Consider the following 20,640-nt stretch of genomic DNA (forward strand, 5'->3'; position numbering starts at 1 on the left):
GAAGACGGCTGCATAGAGGACAGCTCTCTAAGGAACTCCCATAGTGATGTGCTGGGGCTATGGTAATTAGCCTCTAAACGTTTTCCTTAGCGGCTGATAAGCCCCTTCAAAAACTGCAGTTTTTGCCTTTGACTCATATTCACATCAATGTTGCTCTGGTTCCTTGAAGTCATACTTGATCAAATGCCTCCTTGATTTCAAAGACTTGTAATCTCTTACCCTCTTCTGGCATTCGACTACTGTTTATTTCTGCATCAAGGCTGTATTTAGATCTGGAACTGTATGGTTGTAAGCATTGGTGAATAGCTGCCATTAAATTGCACTGCTGATGATTCCATCCATCATTTTACTGCTGATCGGAGGGAACTGGCTGAGTTAAATTGTTTTGTTGTCTGAGACATACTGGGCAATCTTCCACATTGTTGGGTAGGTGCTCTGTCATATCTGCCAGAGGGTAGGCTAGCTCTGGAGTACAAGTCTTCCTTAATTTTGCCTGAAGACAGTTGCAAGAACTTCAGTCTCATCTCTTTCAGTCATGCTGGACTTTGGCTTGATTGAGGTAGACAGCAGGTGTCAATACAAGAGTGCATTTGACTGGTTGAAATTTTTTATCCATGCAACAGTAACAAATTAGAACTGGAAATGAATGGCAAATACAGGTAAATACTTAAAAAGCAGAAAAGCAAAATTTAAAAAGGCTTCAAATCAAATATTTTCAATTGACAAACACTGCTAATGGCAAGAAGCATAAAGTCACCAAATGAAATAACTTCCAAGTGCTTTTAATATCAATGAATACCATTTTGATTTTGTCCCCCCACAAAACTGAGGGGGTTACTGCTAAAAATAAGATGTGCAAACTAAAAAGGCAAAAATAATACAAATTACAAGGTTAAGCATACCTTGTGTTAAGCAAATCGACATTTGTGTTTTAAACATCTTCAAGACAATTTCCGTCATTGGCCTGTTTTGCCTGATGATCTGGAGTTAGGGGTAAGAATTCTGACAGCTATCATGTTCAGCTGAAGAGAACCAAGAAGCAAGCAGGCTATAACTTTAAGCTTGCAACTTTATTTATAGCTGGCTGCAATTTTGCACAATTGACAGTAAGACTTTGCTCAAGCAATGGCATCAATTTAAAACTTCTTTTTCTATGGCTTCAATCATGCCAATAATCATTATTGCACCAGTCTCCTATTTCTCCCCAAATCTCCCAGCTAGAAATAGTTCCACCCAAATTTTGTGTCAAGGTCACAAAGTCATATCCACACTAACCCTGGATTCAGTCCCCTGGCTTTATTTCCAATGCTCTGCATATTTGAATGTAAACACAGCAATCTAAATCTTGGCACAATTTTCAAACCACGGACACATTTAGTGGAATCTATTAATGGGTTTTGAATAAGAAATAGTTTCATTATAAACTAGAGTGCATTAATACCTTGGAGCTTGTTTAGATGGCTGGACTTGTAAAGGCTGATTCAATAATGTTGATGTGCTGCTGAGGCTTTGGTCCAGGCTTGGAGATTTAGTCATTAGAGGGAACTTATTGGTTGGACTTGATTCTGAGCTTAGAAAGTTTTTTTCATATAAGCACAGGTTTGGAACACTGACCACCCGGACTGGTAAGTCTTCTGTTCTCTTCTTCTGAAGTTAAGCATCATAAAAAAAAGAACACATTAAATTGTATTAGTTATTGCTTGCAACAAAAGTGTTTTAATATTGGCCCAGACTGTGACGATTAAAAATCCATAGTCTGAATGCCATTGTTAATGTGCAAATTCACCAGCAATTTCTGGCAATGAAAATGTTGCAGCCTCTGCATGTTACAGATATCTCCCATTTATGGTGCATTCTAAAAGCAAGTTTTTGTTTCATAGAATTTACAGTGCAGAAGGAGGCCATTTGGCCCATCGTGTCTGCACCGGCCCTTGGAAAGAGCACCCTACTTAAGCCCACACCTCCACCCTATCCCCGCCTAACCTTTTAGGATACTAAGGGCAATTTAGCATAGCCAATCCACCTAAGCTGCACATCAGAGCATTTTGAAAATTAAGGGGCTTACTTGAATAGCCCTGTCGGCCTTGACATACATTTTCGTTTCATTGCAGTTACTGTGCATGCGTTAAGAACTACATTGCAACTGCCCATTCTCTGTCTTTATTTTAAACACTCCTCTCCTGTGTCATGATATTCAGATAAACATATCATGGTGCAAACACACATACACACTGATGGACAGATCAACGGACCAATCAACACACACGCAACATCACAGCCAATCACGAGTGAGAGCACACGCACTATAAAACGGGGAACACCACAGTTCCCGCTGATTCCAGCAGGAGACAGCTCAGGGCACAGAGCTCACAGCGTGCCACTCAGACATACATCATGTGCTGAGTGCCTCTCTAAGATAGTGTTAGGGCTAGGTCCACAGGTTAACGGGTAAATTACGAACCACAGTCATAAGTTTACAGATGTTGTTATCAAGAGTAATAAAACAGAGTTGTACCATCTACAACCGTGTTGGTTCGTCTGTATAGCGGAACACCCAACACGACATAGTACCAGGATTGGAACCCAGCAACTGTGAGACCTACCTGCACATCTTCAGGGATCCGCCATCCTGCGCCATGGACACCATCAGTCTGCCGCAGCCGCTCCAAATTGCTGGAAACCTCGGCGTCAACTGGAAGCTGTTTAAACAGCGCTTCCAGTTCTTCCTAGAAGCCACAGAAAGGGAGAATGCATCGGACACCAGGAAAATCGCCCTCCTCCTCTCCACGGCAGGGCAACACGCCATCCACATCTACAACTCCCTGGTGTTCGCGGAAGGTGAGGACAAGACGAAGTACAAGACGGTCCTTCTAAAACTTGAGCAACACTTCAGCGTCGAGGTGAACGAGAGCTTCGAGAGGTACCTCTTCCAGCAGCGCCTGCAGGGTAAGGATGAGTCTTTTCAATCTTTCCTGACACACCTCCATATCCTTGCGCAGTCCTGCGGCTATGAGGCCACCTCCGATTCCATGATTCGGGATCAGATAGTTTTTGGGGTCACCTCGGGCAACCTACGCCAGCAGCTCCTCAAAATTAAGAGCCTCACCCTAGGCACTGCCATCGAAGCCTGCGTCCTCCATGAAAACGTGACCAGCCGGTACTCCCAATTCCAGGCGGCCGAGTCGGCACGGCAGGGGTCCTACGAAGCCGCGCGGATCCAGTCGATCGAGTTCCTCCCGGCCCGCGGCCCGGACGAGGGCAGCCATTTCGCGCGCCTTCCGCGGCCTCCCACGCTTGTACACGCCAAAAGTGACGTCAACGCAGAGGGACGTGACGTGCAGGCGTGCTCTACGCAGGACCGAACTGCGCCTGTGCAGTGGCGCAACGAATGCCATGACGTCACGACGTGCGGCAACTGTGGATCCGCACATTTAAAGCGGCAATGTCCAGCAAAGAATCGACAATGCCTCCGCTGTGGCAAGATGGGACACTATGCTGCCTGCTGTCGAGCAGCTCAACCTGCCAACGCTCCCCAATTCCGCCAGCCTTGCAGGGACGTGCGGGCCATTCAGCCTCCATACACCGAGTCATACCCTGAGAATGCACAGACCGGTGATACCGACAACCGGGAAGCCTTCCGCGATGCGGTCATTGACAGGAATCGGATGTCCCCAAGTAGGACCCACCAGCCACTGCACAGCATTAATCCGGGTGATGAATGGTGTGAGACCTAACGGTCAACCCAAATTCATCACCCACCTACTAGGCTGGACTTATGAGCCTGTTTGCACATTGGACTCACTAAAGTGTTATTCCACAATGTTAATGTGTTTCTCTTTTTGTCGTTACAAGAGTTCGTTTTCGATGTTTGATGATTGCACTTGTTTTGTTTATGGTACAACCTCGTTGCTATGTTGCATCTGACACCTTCCTATGTATATAGTTTAGCCTCATTTACATGTTGTAGATATTGCACACACATATTCAGCTGCACTCAGTACACACCAATATTTATTACCACATAGGCACATATTCTTGTAAAAAGGGGGATGTCATGATATTCAGATAAACATATCATGGTGCAAACACACATACACACTGATGGACAGATCAACGGACCAATCAACACACACGCAACATCACAGCCAATCACGAGTGAGAGCACACGCACTATAAAACGGAGAACACCACAGTTCCCGCTGATTCCAGCAGGAGACAGCTCAGGGCACAGAGCTCACAGCGTGCCACTCAGACATACACCATGTGCTGAGTGTCTCTCTAAGATAGTGTCAGGGCTAGGTCCACAGGTTAACGGGTAAATTACGAACGACAATCATAAGTTTACAGATGTTGTTATCAAGTGTAATAAAACACAGTTGTACCATCTACAACCGTGTTGGTTCGTCTGTATAGCGGAACACCGGCGGCGATGACCAGCTGAGTCGCACGTTTCGGCAGCTCCCTGTGAAACGGACTTTTGGGCTCTTGATAGGAGCCCCAACGGCAATTTTAACGGCTGAAAACACCGTGCGGTAAACCAGAAGGGTGTTCCCCCTGGACACGGATGGAAAAAGGAGAGGAAAGTGGCCGGATTGCAGCGGATCCTTTGGAGCAGCGGCAAGGAAGGCAAGCAGAAACCAAGATGGCGTCGGAAGGTGGCAGTTTCATATGGGGCCCTGAACAACAAGAGTTTTTGAAACGCTGCGTGGAGGAGATAAAAAAGGAAATGAAGAAAGAGTTGTTGGCCCCGATATTACAGGCGATTGAAGGGCTGAAAGAGGAACAAAAGACCCAGGAGCAGGAGCTTCGGGTCGTGAAGGCGAAAGCAGCAGAGAATGAAAACGATATACAGGGCCTGGTGGTGAAGTCGGAGATACAGGAGGCACACCAGAAACGATCTGTGGAGAGGTTGGAGGCACTGGAAAATAACGCAAGGAGGAACAACTTGAGGATTCTTGGCCTTCCTGAAGGTGTGGAGGGGGCGGACGTCGGGGCATATGTGAGCACGATGCTGCACTCGTTAATGGGAGTGGAGGCCCCGACGGGTCCGCTGGAGGTGGAGGGAGCATACCGAGTTATGGTGCGAGGATCGAGAGCAGGAGAAGCTCCCAGAGCCATAGTGGTGAGATTTCTCCGTTTTAAGGATAGAGAAATGGTCCTTAGATGGGCGAAGAAAACTCGGTGTAGTAAATGGGAGAACGCGGTGATCCGCGTCGATCAAGATTGGAGTGCGGAGGTGGCGAGAAGGAGGGCGAGCTTTAATCGGGCCAAAGCGGTACTTCACAAAAAAAAGATAAAGTTTGGAATGCTGCAACCGGCAAGACTGTGGGTCACATATCAAGGGAGGCACCACTACTTTGAGACGGCGGATGAAGTGTGGACTTTTATTGTAGAAGAAAAATTGGAATGATTGGACTACGAAAATGAACGTTTGGACAAAGTGGTGGGACGAGTGGGGGGGAGGTGGGGAGGGAGAGGAGATGGGGCGTTGGCCATGGGAGGCGGGGCCGAGGGAGAGGCGCGGGCTTGGTTCCCGCGCTATGATAATTATGGCGGGAATAGAGAAGCAGGAAGGAGGGGGCGCCGCACGGGGCGAGCCGTGATCACGGGGGGAAGCCGAGGTTAGCCAGAGTTTGCTGACTTCTGGGAGCAACATGGGGGGAGTAATTACGCTAGCGGGGGGTCTAGCGGGGGGGGGGGGAAGGGGGGAATTACTGGGTTGCTGCTGCTGGGGAAAGGGGGGAGTGGGTGCGGGAAAGGATGGGCGGGGGGGCACCGTCTGGGAGAAATACAGCTGCGTGGGAACTGGGCGAGAAGCTGGAAAAAGATGATGGCTAACCGGCAAGGGGGGGGGGGGTGGGAAGCCCCCCAACTCGGCTGATCACGTGGAACGTGAGGGGGCTTAACGGGCCGATAAAGAGGGCACGAGTACTCGCACACCTTAAGAAACTTAAAGCAGATGTGGTCATGTTACAGGAAACGCACCTGAAACTGATAGATCAGGTTAGGTTGCGCAAAGGATGGGTAGGGCAGGTGTTCCATTCGGGGCTGGATGCGAAAAACAGGGGGGTGGCTATATTAGTGGGGAAGCGGGTAATGTTCGAGGCAAAGACTATAGTGGCGGATAACGGGGGCAGATACGTGATGGTGAGTGGCAAATTACAGGGAGAGATGGTGGTGTTGGTAAACGTGTATGCCCCGAATTGGGACGATGCCAATTTTATGAGGCGAATGCTAGGACGCATCCCAGACCTAGAGACCGGAAAGCTGATAATGGGGGGAGACTTTAACACGGTGTTGGAACCAAGGCTGGATAGGTCGAAGTCCAGGACTGGTAGGAGGCCGGCAGCAGCCAAGGTGCTTAAGGATTTTATGGAGCAGATGGGAGGGGTGGACCCGTGGAGATTCAGTAGACCTAGGAGTAAGGAGTTCTCGTTTTTCTCCTATGTCCATAAAGTCTATTCACGCATAGACTTTTTTGTGTTGGGTAGGGCATTGATCCCGAGGGTGAGGGGAACGGAATATACGGCTATAGCCATTTCGGATCATGCCCCACACTGGGTAGACTTGGAGATAGGGGAGGAAACAAGAGGGCGTCCACCCTGGAGAATGGACATGGGACTAATGGCGGATGAGGGGGTGTGCTTAAGGGTGAGGGGATGCATTGAAAAGTACTTGGAACTCAATGACAATGGGGAGGTTCAGGTGGGAGTGGTCTGGGAGGCGTTGAAGGCGGTGGTTAGGGGGGAGCTGATATCAATAAGGACACATAAAGGGAAGCAGGAGAGCAAGGAACGGGAGCGGTTGTTGCAAGAACTTTTGAGGGTGGACAGACAGTATGCGGAAGCACCGGAGGAGGGACTGTATAGGGAAAGGCAAAGGCTGCATGTGGAATTTGACTTGCTGACCACAGGCACTGCAGAGGCACAATGGAGGAAGGCGCAGGGTGTACAGTATGAATATGGAGAGAAGGCGAGCAGATTGCTGGCACACCAATTGAGGAAAAGGGGAGCAGCGAGGGAAATAGGGGGGGTGAGAGACGAAGATGGAGAGACGGAGCGGGGAGCGGAGAGAGTGAATGAAGTGTTTAAGACATTTTATAAAAAATTGTATGAAGCTCAACCCCCGGATGGGAGGGAGAGAATGATGGAGTTTTTGGATCGGCTGGAAATTCCCAAGGTGGAAGAGCAGGAAAGGATGGGATTGGGAGCACAGATCACGGTAGAAGAAGTGGTGAAAGGAATTAGGAACATGCAGACGGGAAAGGCCCCGGGACCGGACGGATTCCCAGTTGAATTTTACAGAAAATATTTGGACTTGCTCGCCCCGCTACTGACGAGGACCTTCAACGAGGCAAAGGAAAGGGGACAACTGCCCCCGACTATGTCAGAAGCAACGATATCGCTTCTTTTAAAGAAGGAAAAGGATCCGCTACAATGCGGGTCCTACAGACCAATCTCCCTCCTCAATGTAGATGCCAAGGTCTTGGCCAAGGTAATGGCAATGAGAATAGAGGAATGTGTCCCGGGGGTGGTTCATGAGGACCAAACTGGGTTTGTGAAGGGGAGACAGCTGAACACGAACATACGGAGGTTGTTAGGGGTAATGATGATGGCCCCACCAGAGGGTGAAACGGAGATAGTAGTGGCGATGGATGCCGAGAAAGCATTTGATAGAGTGGAGTGGGATTATTTGTGGGAGGTGTTGAGGAGATTTGGGTTCGGAGAGGGGTATGTTAGATGGGTGCAGCTGTTGTATAGGGCCCCAGTGGCGAGTGTGGTCACGAATGGACGGGGATCGGCATATTTTCGGCTCCATAGAGGGACAAGGCAGGGATGTCCTCTGTCCCCATTACTGTTTGCACTGGCGATTGAGCCCCTGGCGATAGCGCTGAGAGGTTCCAAGGGATGGAGGGGAATACTTAGGGGAGGAGAAGAACACCGGGTATCTTTATATGCGGATGATCTGCTACTATATGTGGCGGATCCAGCGGAGGGGATGCCAGAAATAATGCGGATACTTGGGGAGTTTGGGGATTTTTCAGGGTATAAATTGAACATGGGGAAGAGTGAGCTGTTTGTGGTGCATCCAGGGGAGCAGAGTAGAGAAATAGAAGACCTACCGTTGAGGAAGGTAACAAGAGACTTTCGTTACCTGGGGATCCAGATAGCTAAGAATTGGGGCACATTGCACAGGCTAAATTTGACGCGGTTGGTGGAACAGATGGAGGAAGATTTCAAGAGATGGGATATGGTAGCATTGTCAATGGCAGGGAGGGTGCAGGCGGTTAAGATGGTGGTCCTCCCGAGATTCCTCTTTGTGTTTCAGTGTCTCCCGGTAGTGATCACGAAGGCTTTTTTCAAAAGGATAGAAAAGAGTATCATGGGTTTTGTTTGGGCCGGGAAGACTCCGAGAGTGAGGAAGGGATTCTTACAGCGTAGTAGAATTAGGGGGGGGCTGGCACTACCGAGCCTAAGTGAGTATTATTGGGCCGCTAATATTTCAATGGTAAGTGGATGGGAGAGGAGGAAGGAGCGGCGTGGAAGAGATTAGAGAGGGCGTCCTGTAGGGGGACCAGCCTGCAGGCTATGGTGACAGCCCCATTGCCGTTCTCACCAAGGAACTATACCACGAGTCCGGTGGTGGTAGCTACACTGAAGATTTGGGGACAGTGGAGACGACATAGGGGAAAGACCGGAGCACTGGGGGGGTCCCCGATAAGAAACAACCATAGGTTTGCCCCGGGGGGAATGGATGGGGGATATGGAATGTGGCAAAGAGCAGGTATAACGCAATTGAAAGATCTATTTGTGGATGGGAAGTTTGCGAGTCTGGGAGCGCTGACCGAGAAATATGGGTTGCCCCAAGGGAATGCATTCAGGTACATGCAATTGAGGGCTTTTGCGAGGCAACAGGTGAGGGAATTCCCGCAGCTCCCGACACAAGAGGTGCAGGACAGAGTCATCTCAAAGAAATGGGTGGGGGACGGTAAGGTGTCGGATATATATAGGGAAATGAGAGACGAAGGGGAGACTATGATGGACGAACTAAAAGGGAAATGGGAAGAAGAGCTAGGGGAGGAGATTGAGGAGGGGATGTGGGCAGATGCCCTAAACAGGGTAAACTCGTCGTCCTCGTGCGCCAGGCTAAGCCTGATTCAGTTTAAGGTATTACACAGGGCACATATGACTGGAACACGGCTCAGTAAATTTTTTGGGGTGGAGGATAGGTGTGCGAGGTGCTCGAGAAGCCCAGCGAATCATACCCATATGTTTTGGTCATGCCCGGCACTACAGGGGTTTTGGATGGGGGTGACAAAGGTGCTTTCGAAAGTAGTAGGAGTCCGGGTCGAACCAAGCTGGGGGTTGGCTATATTTGGGGTTGCACAAGAGCCGGGAGTGCAGGAGGCGAAAGAGGCCGATGTTTTGGCCTTTGCGTCCCTAGTAGCCCGGCGCAGAATATTGCTAATGTGGAAAGAAGCCAAGCCCCCGGGGGTGGAGACCTGGATAAATGATATGGCGGGGTTCATAAAGTTAGAGCGGATTAAGTTCGTCCTAAGGGGGTCGGCTCAAGGGTTTACTAGGCGGTGGCAACCGTTCGTCGAATATCTTGCGGAAAGATAGATAGGGGAGAACAAAGAAGGCAGCAGCAGCGGCCCAGGACTTGGGGGGGGGGGGGGGGGGGGGGGGGGAGGGATGGGGGGGGGTGTGGCCTGAGACAAGGCAGTTGCCAATTAGGGCTAGTTTTTATTTTTTGTTATTTAATATTTATTTATTTGTTGTTGTTTTTGTTTAAATTTAAAAAGGTCATTATTATCTGTATTGTTACAATGTTGTGTAAAGGATGCACAATGTACTGTGTTGGTTGACCAAAAATTTTCAATAAAATATTATTTTTTTAAAAATGTATAGCGGAACACCCAACACGACATCCTGGTCTCTTGTTCATCGCTTTCCTCTCCCAAACCCCTTATCCTCATGCTCTGCTCTCCCGATCCCCTTGCTGCTTCCTGCTCACTGCCTAACTCACCACCCATCTCTCAAGCCCTTGCTGTGAGCAAGGGCTCAGAAAACTGGCAACAAGAGGGTTGGCAGAGGGGCGGCAAGCTGGAGGGGTTTTGTGACGGAAACGGGAGGCGGGATATGGGGAATAAGTAGGAAGAGTATTAAGTAAGAAAGAATGAGTAGCAAGAGAATTTCTAAGCCAGTTAAGATCAAGGCAGCCAATAGGCCTTTAATGTAAAATTACAGATTTAGAATGTAACTTACCCTCACTAAATTCTTTGTTATGGAAATTCTTATGAATAGCAAGCTGTTTTATGAACATTTCAGGAGTTATAACAAAGAATAGCTATAGCTGTAATTAGCAATAAAACGCAGCACTTAAAATTGAATCAAGTATTCAGCGGCATAAATACCTCAATGTCTGGAAATCAACCTCACTTGCCCAGAAAGTGAACAATTGTAAGTGTGGGGTCACATTCCATCTGGTTGGGTTGTTGGAGATTTTAAAAGATGTCAAATATAAATTAAAAATCATTCATTTTCTGCCTCTTTTCTCTCCCAACCCAATTTTTCTTCCTCTCTCTTTTCTTTCCTGAACCTGATTTGACATTCAATTGAATTAATTTCTGTAATACATCTATCTTCCTTCTCAGTCCTGTTTATTCCTCAATTCCTTAAACTCATTGGTTAAGGAAATAAAGTATGTGTCCAGTTGTTCACCATGGTCCCTTATACCCTGACTATGGTGTTACCAGCTCACACTTCCAGTACTTTTGTGGGTAAAAACTGTTCAAATCTAAACATATGCAAGCAAATCTAACTAACAGAACAAACCGCGAGTTCCCATGCTTCCTCAAAATCAGGACCAAAGTGTTTTAAATGATGAGGTCAATTTTCTGGTACCACCATTAATGGTGCTCATCAATATACCTCCTTCCTGGTCCACAGTAATTTTGCATAACGAATAACTGAGCTCTGTAAAACGTATATCAATAATTGGGGTTGATCAGATGTGCTGCTGGGTATCTGCAAGGGCAGTATTTTCAGTCGAGCCAAACTACAGTCAGGACTTCCCTTTGTCTGGATAGTGGGGGATCAATCAATTAAAATTTTACTGGGGTTGTGTCCTTAACTAACGGCTGCTTGAAATTAGAACGATTACAAAACTGGTGATTTCACTGGAGAATCAGTAAAGGATGATATACATTTTCTCTGTGGTTGCCTACGCAAAGGAAAAGACCAACTCAGCTGAAAACTCCAATTATCTCCAGTTGCTGAAAATTGTACTGTGTGTGCTGTCTAGGAGCTAAGAATAAGCTTAAGTAGGCAATGCCAGAGAAGGATAAGGTAAAGTTGTACAACCTATGGCTGGTCTCAAAATCTAAAGCCCTTAATCATCAATTCCCTTCAATGAATCATAGAATCTCTACAGTGCAGAAGCAGGCCATTCGGCCCATCGAGTCTGCACCAACCTGCTGAAAGAGCACCCTACCTAGGCCTAATCCCTCACCTTATCCCTGTAACCCCAATCTAGGGGCAATTTAGCATATCCAATCCATGTAACCTGCACATTTTTGGACTGTGGGAGGAAACTGGAGCAGCCGGAGGAAACCCATGCAGACACGGGAAGAATGTGCAAACTCCACACAGTCACCCAAGGTCGGGATCGAACCTGGGTCCCTGGCGCTGTGAGGCAGCAGTGCTAATGGTTAACCAATTTTTCCTTAAATTTTTCAGGATTAATTTCCCCTACTACCACCCTGTGCAAATCCTATTTACACACTCATTATCTTCACTAGCTGTCCAAGATCTAACACTTGACCACTGTGTTAACAGAAATGTGGGGGAATGGGAGAGGACTTCCTGCCATCCTACATGTAAAGCACTGACTCAATCCATTGACGGAGGTCAGCTCGCTTACATTCTCGTGAACTTCAACCAGAGAGCAGATTACACAAGATCTGGTAACATGGAGACAGGATTATTTCATGATCTGAGTCCAAAGATGTGCAGGCTATGTGGACTGGCCATGCTAAAAAATTCCCCCTTAGTGTCCGAAGATGTGCAGTTTAGGTGGGGTTACGGGGATAGAGTGAGGGAGTGGGCCTAGGTAGGATGCCCTTTCAGAGGGTCAGTACAGACCTGATGGGCCGAATGGTCTTGCTCTGCTTGTAGGAATTCTATGACTCTCTTACCTGAGTGCAGAGGAAAAAGAAACCCCAAGCTTCTGGAGGATTAAACATTTTTAAAATATAAATCTAGAGTACTCAATTTTTTTTTTCTTCCCAATCAAGGGGCAATTTAGCATGGCCAATCCACCTGCTCTGCACATCTTTGGGTTGTGGGGGTGAGACCCACGCAGACACGGGGAGAATGCGCAAACTCCACACGGACAGTGACCCGGGGCTGATATTGAACCCAGGTCCACGTCGCGTGGGGCAGCAGTGCAAACCACTGCACCACCGTGTCGCCGGGATTTAAAAATTTCGCAGCACATTAGAAGAGTTACGACAGGGAATACTTCAAATATTTCCTGGTCAGTTGTGTGCATACACAACAGTTTGTTTGCTTGCATTACAGTATTCACTACAGACATACATGATGTACAGTTTACAGGTAACTTCAGTGTTATTGCCCAGTCTGCACCAGATTTGCAGGCCACTCTTGTTCTCTTCAATTATGCAAATCTAAGAGTGCTCCAGCAGATAAGACTCCAGATTACAAAAATAGTAAAAAGGCAGAAATAAAGACTCCGTATCTTGAATGCATGTAGCATTCATAACAAAACAGATGAATTAACAACACAAATGGAAATAGATGTGTATGATGTGCTCACCATTACAAAGACATGGACGCAGGCTGACAAAGACTGAGCCTTAAATGTTCAAGGCTACATGACATTTAGGAAGGACAGAAAGCTAGGAAAAGGTGGAGGGGCAGCTCTGTTAATTAAGGATGGCATTGGTACAAAGAGAAAGATGACCTTCATCTGGAGATCAAGATGTAGAATTAGTTTGGGCAGAAATGAGAAGTAGTAAAGGTAAGAAGTCACTTGTGTGAGTGATATAGGCCCCCTAACAGTAAACACACTGTAGGGTAGATCATGCAGGAAGAAATAATGGCGGTATGAGAAAGGTACAGTGATAGATTTTAATCCACATATAGAATGGACAAATCAGATTTGCAAAGGTAGCCTGGATTATGAGTTCATAGTGTTTTTGGCACAATTTCTTAGAGCAGAACATTTTACCACCAACCAGAGAGCAGACTATACGAGATCTGGTAACATGGAGACAGGATTAATTAATGACCTGCTAGTGATGGTGCCCCTAGGTAGTAGTGATCATAATATGATTGAATTTTACATTCAGTTTGAGGGAGAAAGGAGTGAATCTATGATTAGCGATTTTCAACTTAAATAAGTGCAGTTATGAGGGCATGAAGAGGGAGCTAGCTGAAGTGAACTAAGAAATTAGGTTAAGGGATAGGTCAGTGACAGATGCGGTGACAGATATTTATGGAGATATTTCAGAATACTCAAAAAATATACATGGTAAGTCAAGGATGAACCATTTCTGGCTACCAAGGAAGTCAAGGATAGTGTCAAATTGAAAGAAGAAGTGTATAATTCTGCAAAGATGAGTGGCAATTCAGAATATCGAACAGGATATCAAGAACAGCAAAGAATGACTAAAAGATTAATAAGGCGGTAGGAATTAGAGTAAGAGAAAATGAGCTGTAAATATGAAAACATATAAGAATTTCCTTGGGTATTTAAAAAGGAAAAGAGAAAGTAAAGTGAACATTGATCCTCTAGAGAGTGAGTCTGTTGAACTAATAAGGGAAAATAAGGAAATGGCGGCTGCATTGAACAGGTATTTTGCAATTGTCTTCACTGTAGAGGATACCAAAAACATCTCAGAAATAATTGTGAATCATGAGGTGAAAGGGAGGGAGTAGCTTGAAACAACTACCCAGAGAATGGGTACTAAGAAGATTATTACAACAAAAGGTGACAAGTCCCACATGTCCACAAGTCCTGATGGGCTTCATTCTCAAGTCTTAATAGAAGTGGCTGCTGAGACAGTAGATGCATTGGTTTAAATTTTCAATAATTCCCCAGTTTCTGGAATGGTCCCATCAGATTGGAAAATAGCGCATGTATTCAAGAAAGGGGGGAAACAGAAATTAAGGAACTACAGGCCAGTTAGCTTAACATCTGTCATCTTGAAATTGTTGGAATCTATTATTAAAGAGATTAAAGCGGTGCACTGAGAAAATCAGGCAGTCAACATGGCTTTGTGAAAGGGAAATAATGTTTGACTTATTAGAGTTCTTTGAGGAAATAACAAGCAACGTGGATAAATGTGAACCTATAGATGTGCTGCTCTTACTTTTCCAGAAGCCATTTGACAAGGTGTCACGTCAAAGGTTACTACCCAAAATAAGAGCACATGGTGTAGGGGTAACAGACTAGCATGGATATAAGATTGGTTAGCTAACAGTAAACGGAATGGACAAAACTGGGTCATTTTCTGGTTGGCAAGAAGTGATGAGTGGAGTGCCACAAGGATCAATGTTGGGGCCTCAACTATTTCCAATTTGTATCAATGACTTGAATGAAGGGACCAAATGTACGGTTGCTAACTTTATTATTATGAGATAGGTAGGAAAGTAGAAAGGTTGGATAGTCTGTGCTTGTATCCATTGGAGTTTAGATGATTGACAGGTGGTCTCATTGAAACACAGAAGATCCTTAGGGGACTTGACATGGTGGATGCTGAAAGGATATTTCTTGGAGTAGAAGAGACAAGAACTAGGTGACGCAGCTTAAAAATAAAGCAGTTCCCATTTAAGACAGTGATGAGGAGAAATTTCTTCTCTCCGAGAGTTGTGAATCTTTGAGACCCAGAAGAGCGGTGGAGGCCAATTAACGTTTTTAAGGCACGGGTAGGTTGATTCTTGATTTGATTTGATTTATTGTCACATGTACCGAGGTACAGTGAAAAGTATTGTTCTGCATACATTCCAGGCAGACCATACATGAAAAAGTTAGGACATACATAAATGTACAATGTAAATATATAGGATTAGTTGGAGCATACTCAGTAAAGAAGATGTGTGAAGAAATCCGTTCAGTCCATAAAAGTCATACAGGAGTCTGGTAACAGCAGGGAAGAAGCGGTTGTTGAATCTGTTAGTGCGTGTTCTCAGATTTTTGTATCCTCTGCCTGATGGAAGAGGTAGGAAGAGAGAATAACCGGGGTGGGAGGGGTCTTTGATTATGCTGCCCACTTTCCCAAGGCAGCAGGAGGTTAGACAAAGTCAATGGATGGGAGGTGGGTTTGCGTGATTGACTGGGCTGTGTTCATGACTCTCTGAAGTTTCTTACGGTCTTGGGCCAAGCAAATGCCATACCAGGCTGTGATACAGCCATATAGGATGCTTTATATGGTGCATCTGTAAAAGTTGGTAAGAGTCAAAGTGGACTTACCAAATTTCCTTAGTTTCCTGAGGAGGTATAGGCGCTGCTGTACTTTCTTGGTCGTAGCATTGAAGTGGGTGGACCAGAACAGATTGTTGATGATGTGCCTAGGAATTTGAAGCTGTCAACCATCTCTATCTCAGCACTATTGATGCAGACAGGGGTGTGTACGATACTTTGCTTCCTGAAGTAAATGACCAGCTCCTTAGTTTTACTGACATTGAGGGAGAGATTGTAGGCGTTACACTACAGCAGTAGGTTCTCTATCTCCCTCCGTACTCTGACTCATCGTTGTTTGAAATCCGACCCACTACGGTCGTGACATCAGCAAATTGTAGATGGAGTTGGAGCCACATTTTGCCACACAGTCATGTGTGTATAGGGTGTATAGTAGGGGCTAAGTACATAGCTTTGCGGGACCCCGGCATTGAGGACTATCGTGGAGGTGTTGTTGTTTATCCTTACTGATTGCGGTCTATGGGTCAGGAAGTTTAGGATACGGTTGCAGAGGGAGGAACCAAGTCCTAGGTTTTGGAGTTTTAAATGAGCTTGCCTGGAATTATGCTGTTGAAGGCAGAGCTGTAGTCAATGAATAGAATTTCATAGAATTCACAGTGCAGAAGGAGGCAATTCGGCCCATCGAGTCTGTACCGGCTCTTGGAAAGAGCACCCTACCCAAGGTCCACACCTCCACCCTATCCCCATAACCCCATAACCCAGTAACCCCAGCCAACACTAAGGGCAATTTTGGACACTAAGGACAATTTATCATGGCCAATCCACCCAACCTGCACATCTTTGGTCTGTGGGAGGAAACCAGAGCACCCGGAGGAAACCCACGCACACACGGGGAGGATGTGCTGACTCCGCACAGACAGTGACCCAAGCCAGAATCGAACCTGGGACCCTGGAGCTGTGAAGCAATTGTGCTATCCACAATGTTACCGTGCTGCCCACGGAGTCTGACGTGGGAGTCCTTGTTCTCGAGATGCTCCAGGGATGAGTGTAGGGCCAGGGAGATAGCGTCTGCTGTGGACCGGTTGTGGCAATATGTAAATTGCAGTGGATCCAGGCATTCTGGGAGTATGGAGTTGATGTGTCTCATGACCAACCTCTTGAAGCACTTAATAATGATAGATGTCAAGGTAGTCGTTGAGGCATGTTTCCTGGTTCTTCTTTGGCACCGGTATGCTGATGGTCTTCTTGAAACAGGTGGGAACTTTAGAACAGAGTAGGGAGAGGTTGAAGATGTCCGCGAACACATCCGCCAGTTGGTCCACTTAGAATCTAAGTGCACGACCAGGGACTCCCTCAGGACACTGTTGCTTTCCAAGGGTTCACTTTCAAGAAGGCCGGTCTGACTTTGTAGGCTGTGATGGTAGGTATGGGTGCGTCCGATTCTGTTGGGGCAGTTGACAATGGTTTGTTGGTTTCCTGCTCGAAAAGAGCATAGAATGCATTGAGTTTATCGAGGAGGGATGTGCTGCTGCTGGAGATTCTATGCGGCTTTGCTTTGTGGCCCGTTATGTTGTTTAAGCCTTGTCACAACCGACGAGAGACCATGATGTTAGTTTGTGACTCTAGCTTAGCTGGTATTCTCTCTTGGTGTCCCGAATGGCTTTGCGGAGGTCGTACCTAGATTTCTTGTATAGGTCAAGGTCGTCTGTCTTGAACGCCCCAGGCCTGGCCTTCAGGAGGGTGTGAATCTCCCGGTTAAACCATGTTTTCCGGTTGGGAAACGCACGCACTACCTTCTTTGGCACACAATCTTCACTTGTTGATGAAGTCTGTGATGGTGGTGGCATATTCATTTAGGTTGGCTGCTGAGTTCTTGAATATGAACCAGCCACTGACTCAAAACAGTATCGTAGGAGCTCTTTGGTTGCCTCGCACCAGCATTACATGACCTTCTTATCTAAATCCTCCCGCTTAAGTTTCTGCTTATATGCCGGGAGAAGAAGCACCGTTTTCTGGTCCGATTTTCTGAAGTGGGTCGGGGGATGGATCGGTAGGTGCCCTTGATGTTTGTGTAGCAATGGTCAAGGATGTCGGGGCCCCTAGTGAGACAGGAGATGTGTTGGTGGAAATTTGGCAGCACACTCTTGAGGTTGGCCTGGTTAAAGTCCCCAGACACGGTGAACAAGACCTCCGGGTATTCTGTTTCATTGTTATTTATAGCGGCGTACAATTCATCAAACGCCTTCTTCACTTCTGCCTGTGAAGTGAAGTATCTATTCTTGATGAATAAGGGAGTGAAAGGTCATTGGAGATAGATGGAATGTGGAACTGAGGCCGCAATCAGCCATGATCTTATTGAATGGTGGAGCAGGCACGAGGGGCCAAATGGTCAGCTACTGCTGCTAATTCAAATGTTTGTGTGACAAATTGAAGAAAAATGTCAAAATGAACAATCGCAGGACCTCTTAATTGCATTCATTGACCTGACCAAAGCAATTGACTCAGTAAATCGTGAGTCTGTGGAATGTGTTCTGAAGCCCAATAAATTTAATCACAATCCTGCAATTGCTTCATGATGATATAACTGCAATTGCCTTGAGTGGGAGATCTGAAATAAACACCTTCAAAATTTGGACTGGTGATGAGCAAGGCTGAGTGATGACCCCATACTATTTACCATCTACATGACAGTGACTATTTACCACATCAGATATCAACTGCCCTCTGTTTTCAGTTTCGATGGAAAACTCTTTAATCTCATTCACCTCTGTGCCAAAACTAAATTGATTATAGCTATGCATGATATACAGTTTGTAGAAAACTGAAGTTTTGTTGCCCACTCTGCACCAGGTTTGCAAATCTCTCTTGATTTCTTTAATTCTGCATGTAAGAAACTCAACCTGTACCTGAATGATGCCAATACAAAACCCCATCAATTCACACTCAGCCAAATATACCACTTTTCATATATGTTGAAGGAAAATGTTGAACACCTCCCAAAGTTTGGCAGCCACGTCTCTCAAAAGGCCATCATTACACCGAGGGTTAGAAGAGGGTTCTTGGAACGCAACATGCTTTGCCAAACCTAGAGAGTTACTACTGGGCAGCAAACGTGGCGATGATCCGCAAGTGGGTCATGGAGGGAGAGGGGGCGGCATGGAAGAGGATGGAGATGGCGTCCTGTAAAGGAACGAGCCTGGGGGCGTTGGTAACGGCACCGCTGCCGCTCTCGCCGACAAAACACACAAGCCCGGTGGTGGCGGCAACGCTAAGGATCTGGGGCCAGTGGAGAAGGCACAGGGGTGCAATGGGAGCATCGGTGTGGTCCCCAATCAGGGGTAAACTCCGGTTTGTCCTGGGGAAGATGGACGGGGGGTTCCAAGGCTGGCATCGGGCGGGGATTAGAAGAATGGGGGACCTGTTCATTGATGGGACATTTGCGAACCTAGGGGCACTGGAGGAGAACAGGCGCCGGAATGTGGCGACTAGGGGCTTTTCACAGTAACTTCATTGAAGCCGACTTGTGACAATAAGTGATTTTCATTACTTTTCATTCATTTCATTCAAAACTGCTGGATGTGTCGTAAGGGACAGGAGAATGATAGTGGACTGAGAACAGTAATAGTCTGGCAGAAACTAGCACAGAGAGAGTACCCTGTTAAGGATGTACCCTGGAGATGTATATAGTTATGTGTTACCAATAAATACCTAATATTCAACCATACAAGCCTCTAGGCCTCTTAATGAGACACTGACCAGACCTTTACAACATGGTAGTAGCTAATGCACGGCTCCAGAACCGAGGAGGCTGGAGTAGGACCCCATAATCTCAAGGCATAAAAAACTAAAAAAACTGAACTGCTGACCTGACTGAAGTTCACCTTAACCAAAGGCAGAGCTGGCGATCACCTCTACAGAAGTTCTATTGCAGACATAGAACCATTGCCACACCTGATCGAAAACAGAGTCAAAGAACCTTGCTAGATCACAAAATGTGTGAACAAAATACACTCAATGCTGAACTAACCTTTCAAAAATAATCAGGGCACTAATCAGGCAGAGCAAACCAACTGTTTAACAAGCATAACTGGAAGAATACTGCAGCTGAGTCTGGGGTTGGTGCCATAGTGGACTGACTAGTTTAACAAATCGGGCCCACGATTGCTGCAGGAGCCTGTCAAGATCCTTTAGGCAAGGGCTGTGTGGTGATATACATCACTGTAAGTACACAAAGGGTTAATGTACATACACTACACCTAGCTAGACACTAGAGGGAGCACCAGAGACATGACACACAGACAGTCAACCAATAGGTCAGTAAGATAGGACACGACCAATGGGCAGTCATGATACACACAGAGGTGACACTACCACAGGAGGGCATTACATCAACTCATATAAAAGGACACAGCATACATGCTCAGTCTCTTTCCAGTGGAGACTCTCAGTGAGTGCAGACACAGGGTTGATTGAACATCACTCCCACCACGTGGATTGTAGCAGACTGGTTCGTCAGTCTGAGTAGCTATAACAGGATTATCAGTAGCGTCGAATCCAAGTAGGAGAATTGTTAATAGTTTAATAAACATGTTAAAGCTATCTCCAAGTCTGAACCTTCCTTTGTCAGAGTGAACGTCAAGGAAGCAGCTTATGCTATGACAAGAGCTTAACAAAATAGGCTGGAGGATTGAAAAGATGGTTACTGCAATGCTGTCTTGGCAGAGCTGCACTCTGTTACAGAAAATTGTCTTGGATGGTAATTTAAAACCACCAGACCAAGTTGAGCTTGAGCAGGTGTCAAGCCAGACACAAAATGGTGTGCAAAATTAAGGTTACGAGTGGCCTAGATCAGGTGGATAGCAAGGCACTTCTTCCACTAGTGGAGAGGTCAATAACTAGAAAGCATAGATTTAAGGTAAGAGGTAGAAGGCTAAAACGGGAGTTGAAGAGAAATGTTTTCACTTAGAGGGTGATAGGAGTCTGGAACTCACTGTCTGAAAGGATGGTTGAGTCAAAAACTCTCGTAACATTTAAAAATGATCGAGATATTCACTTGTGCTGCCATGACCTCAGGTCTATGGGCCAAATACTGGAAAATGCGATTAGTGTCAGATCTTCGTTGACTGGCGTGGGTACAATATGTTGAATGGCCTCAATAGGCGCTGTAAACACCTATGAACCTACGAAAATAGG

At 46.3% G+C, this 20,640-nt stretch overlaps 1 protein-coding gene across 5 annotated transcripts in view; it reads right to left on the reverse strand.

Moving 5' to 3' along the window:
- The window catches only part of LOC140408776 (protein FAM184B-like), a 496,156-nt gene that overhangs the window by 18,204 nt on the left and 457,312 nt on the right, over positions 1-20,640 (reverse strand). For 3 of the 5 annotated variants that reach the window (XM_072496447.1, XM_072496450.1, XM_072496449.1), the window contains one exon: positions 1,442-1,647. The exons of 1 other annotated variant lie outside the window; for it this stretch is intronic. In XM_072496447.1, coding sequence (XP_072352548.1) covers positions 1,442-1,647 — 206 coding nt within the window. The remainder of the gene's footprint in view (positions 1-1,441; positions 1,648-20,640) is intronic. One more of the 5 variants, XM_072496448.1, reaches the window with a different exon arrangement.

The sequence above is a fragment of the Scyliorhinus torazame genome, chromosome 3, assembly GCF_047496885.1.
Source record: "Scyliorhinus torazame isolate Kashiwa2021f chromosome 3, sScyTor2.1, whole genome shotgun sequence".
Taxonomy (NCBI): domain Eukaryota; kingdom Metazoa; phylum Chordata; class Chondrichthyes; order Carcharhiniformes; family Scyliorhinidae; genus Scyliorhinus; species Scyliorhinus torazame.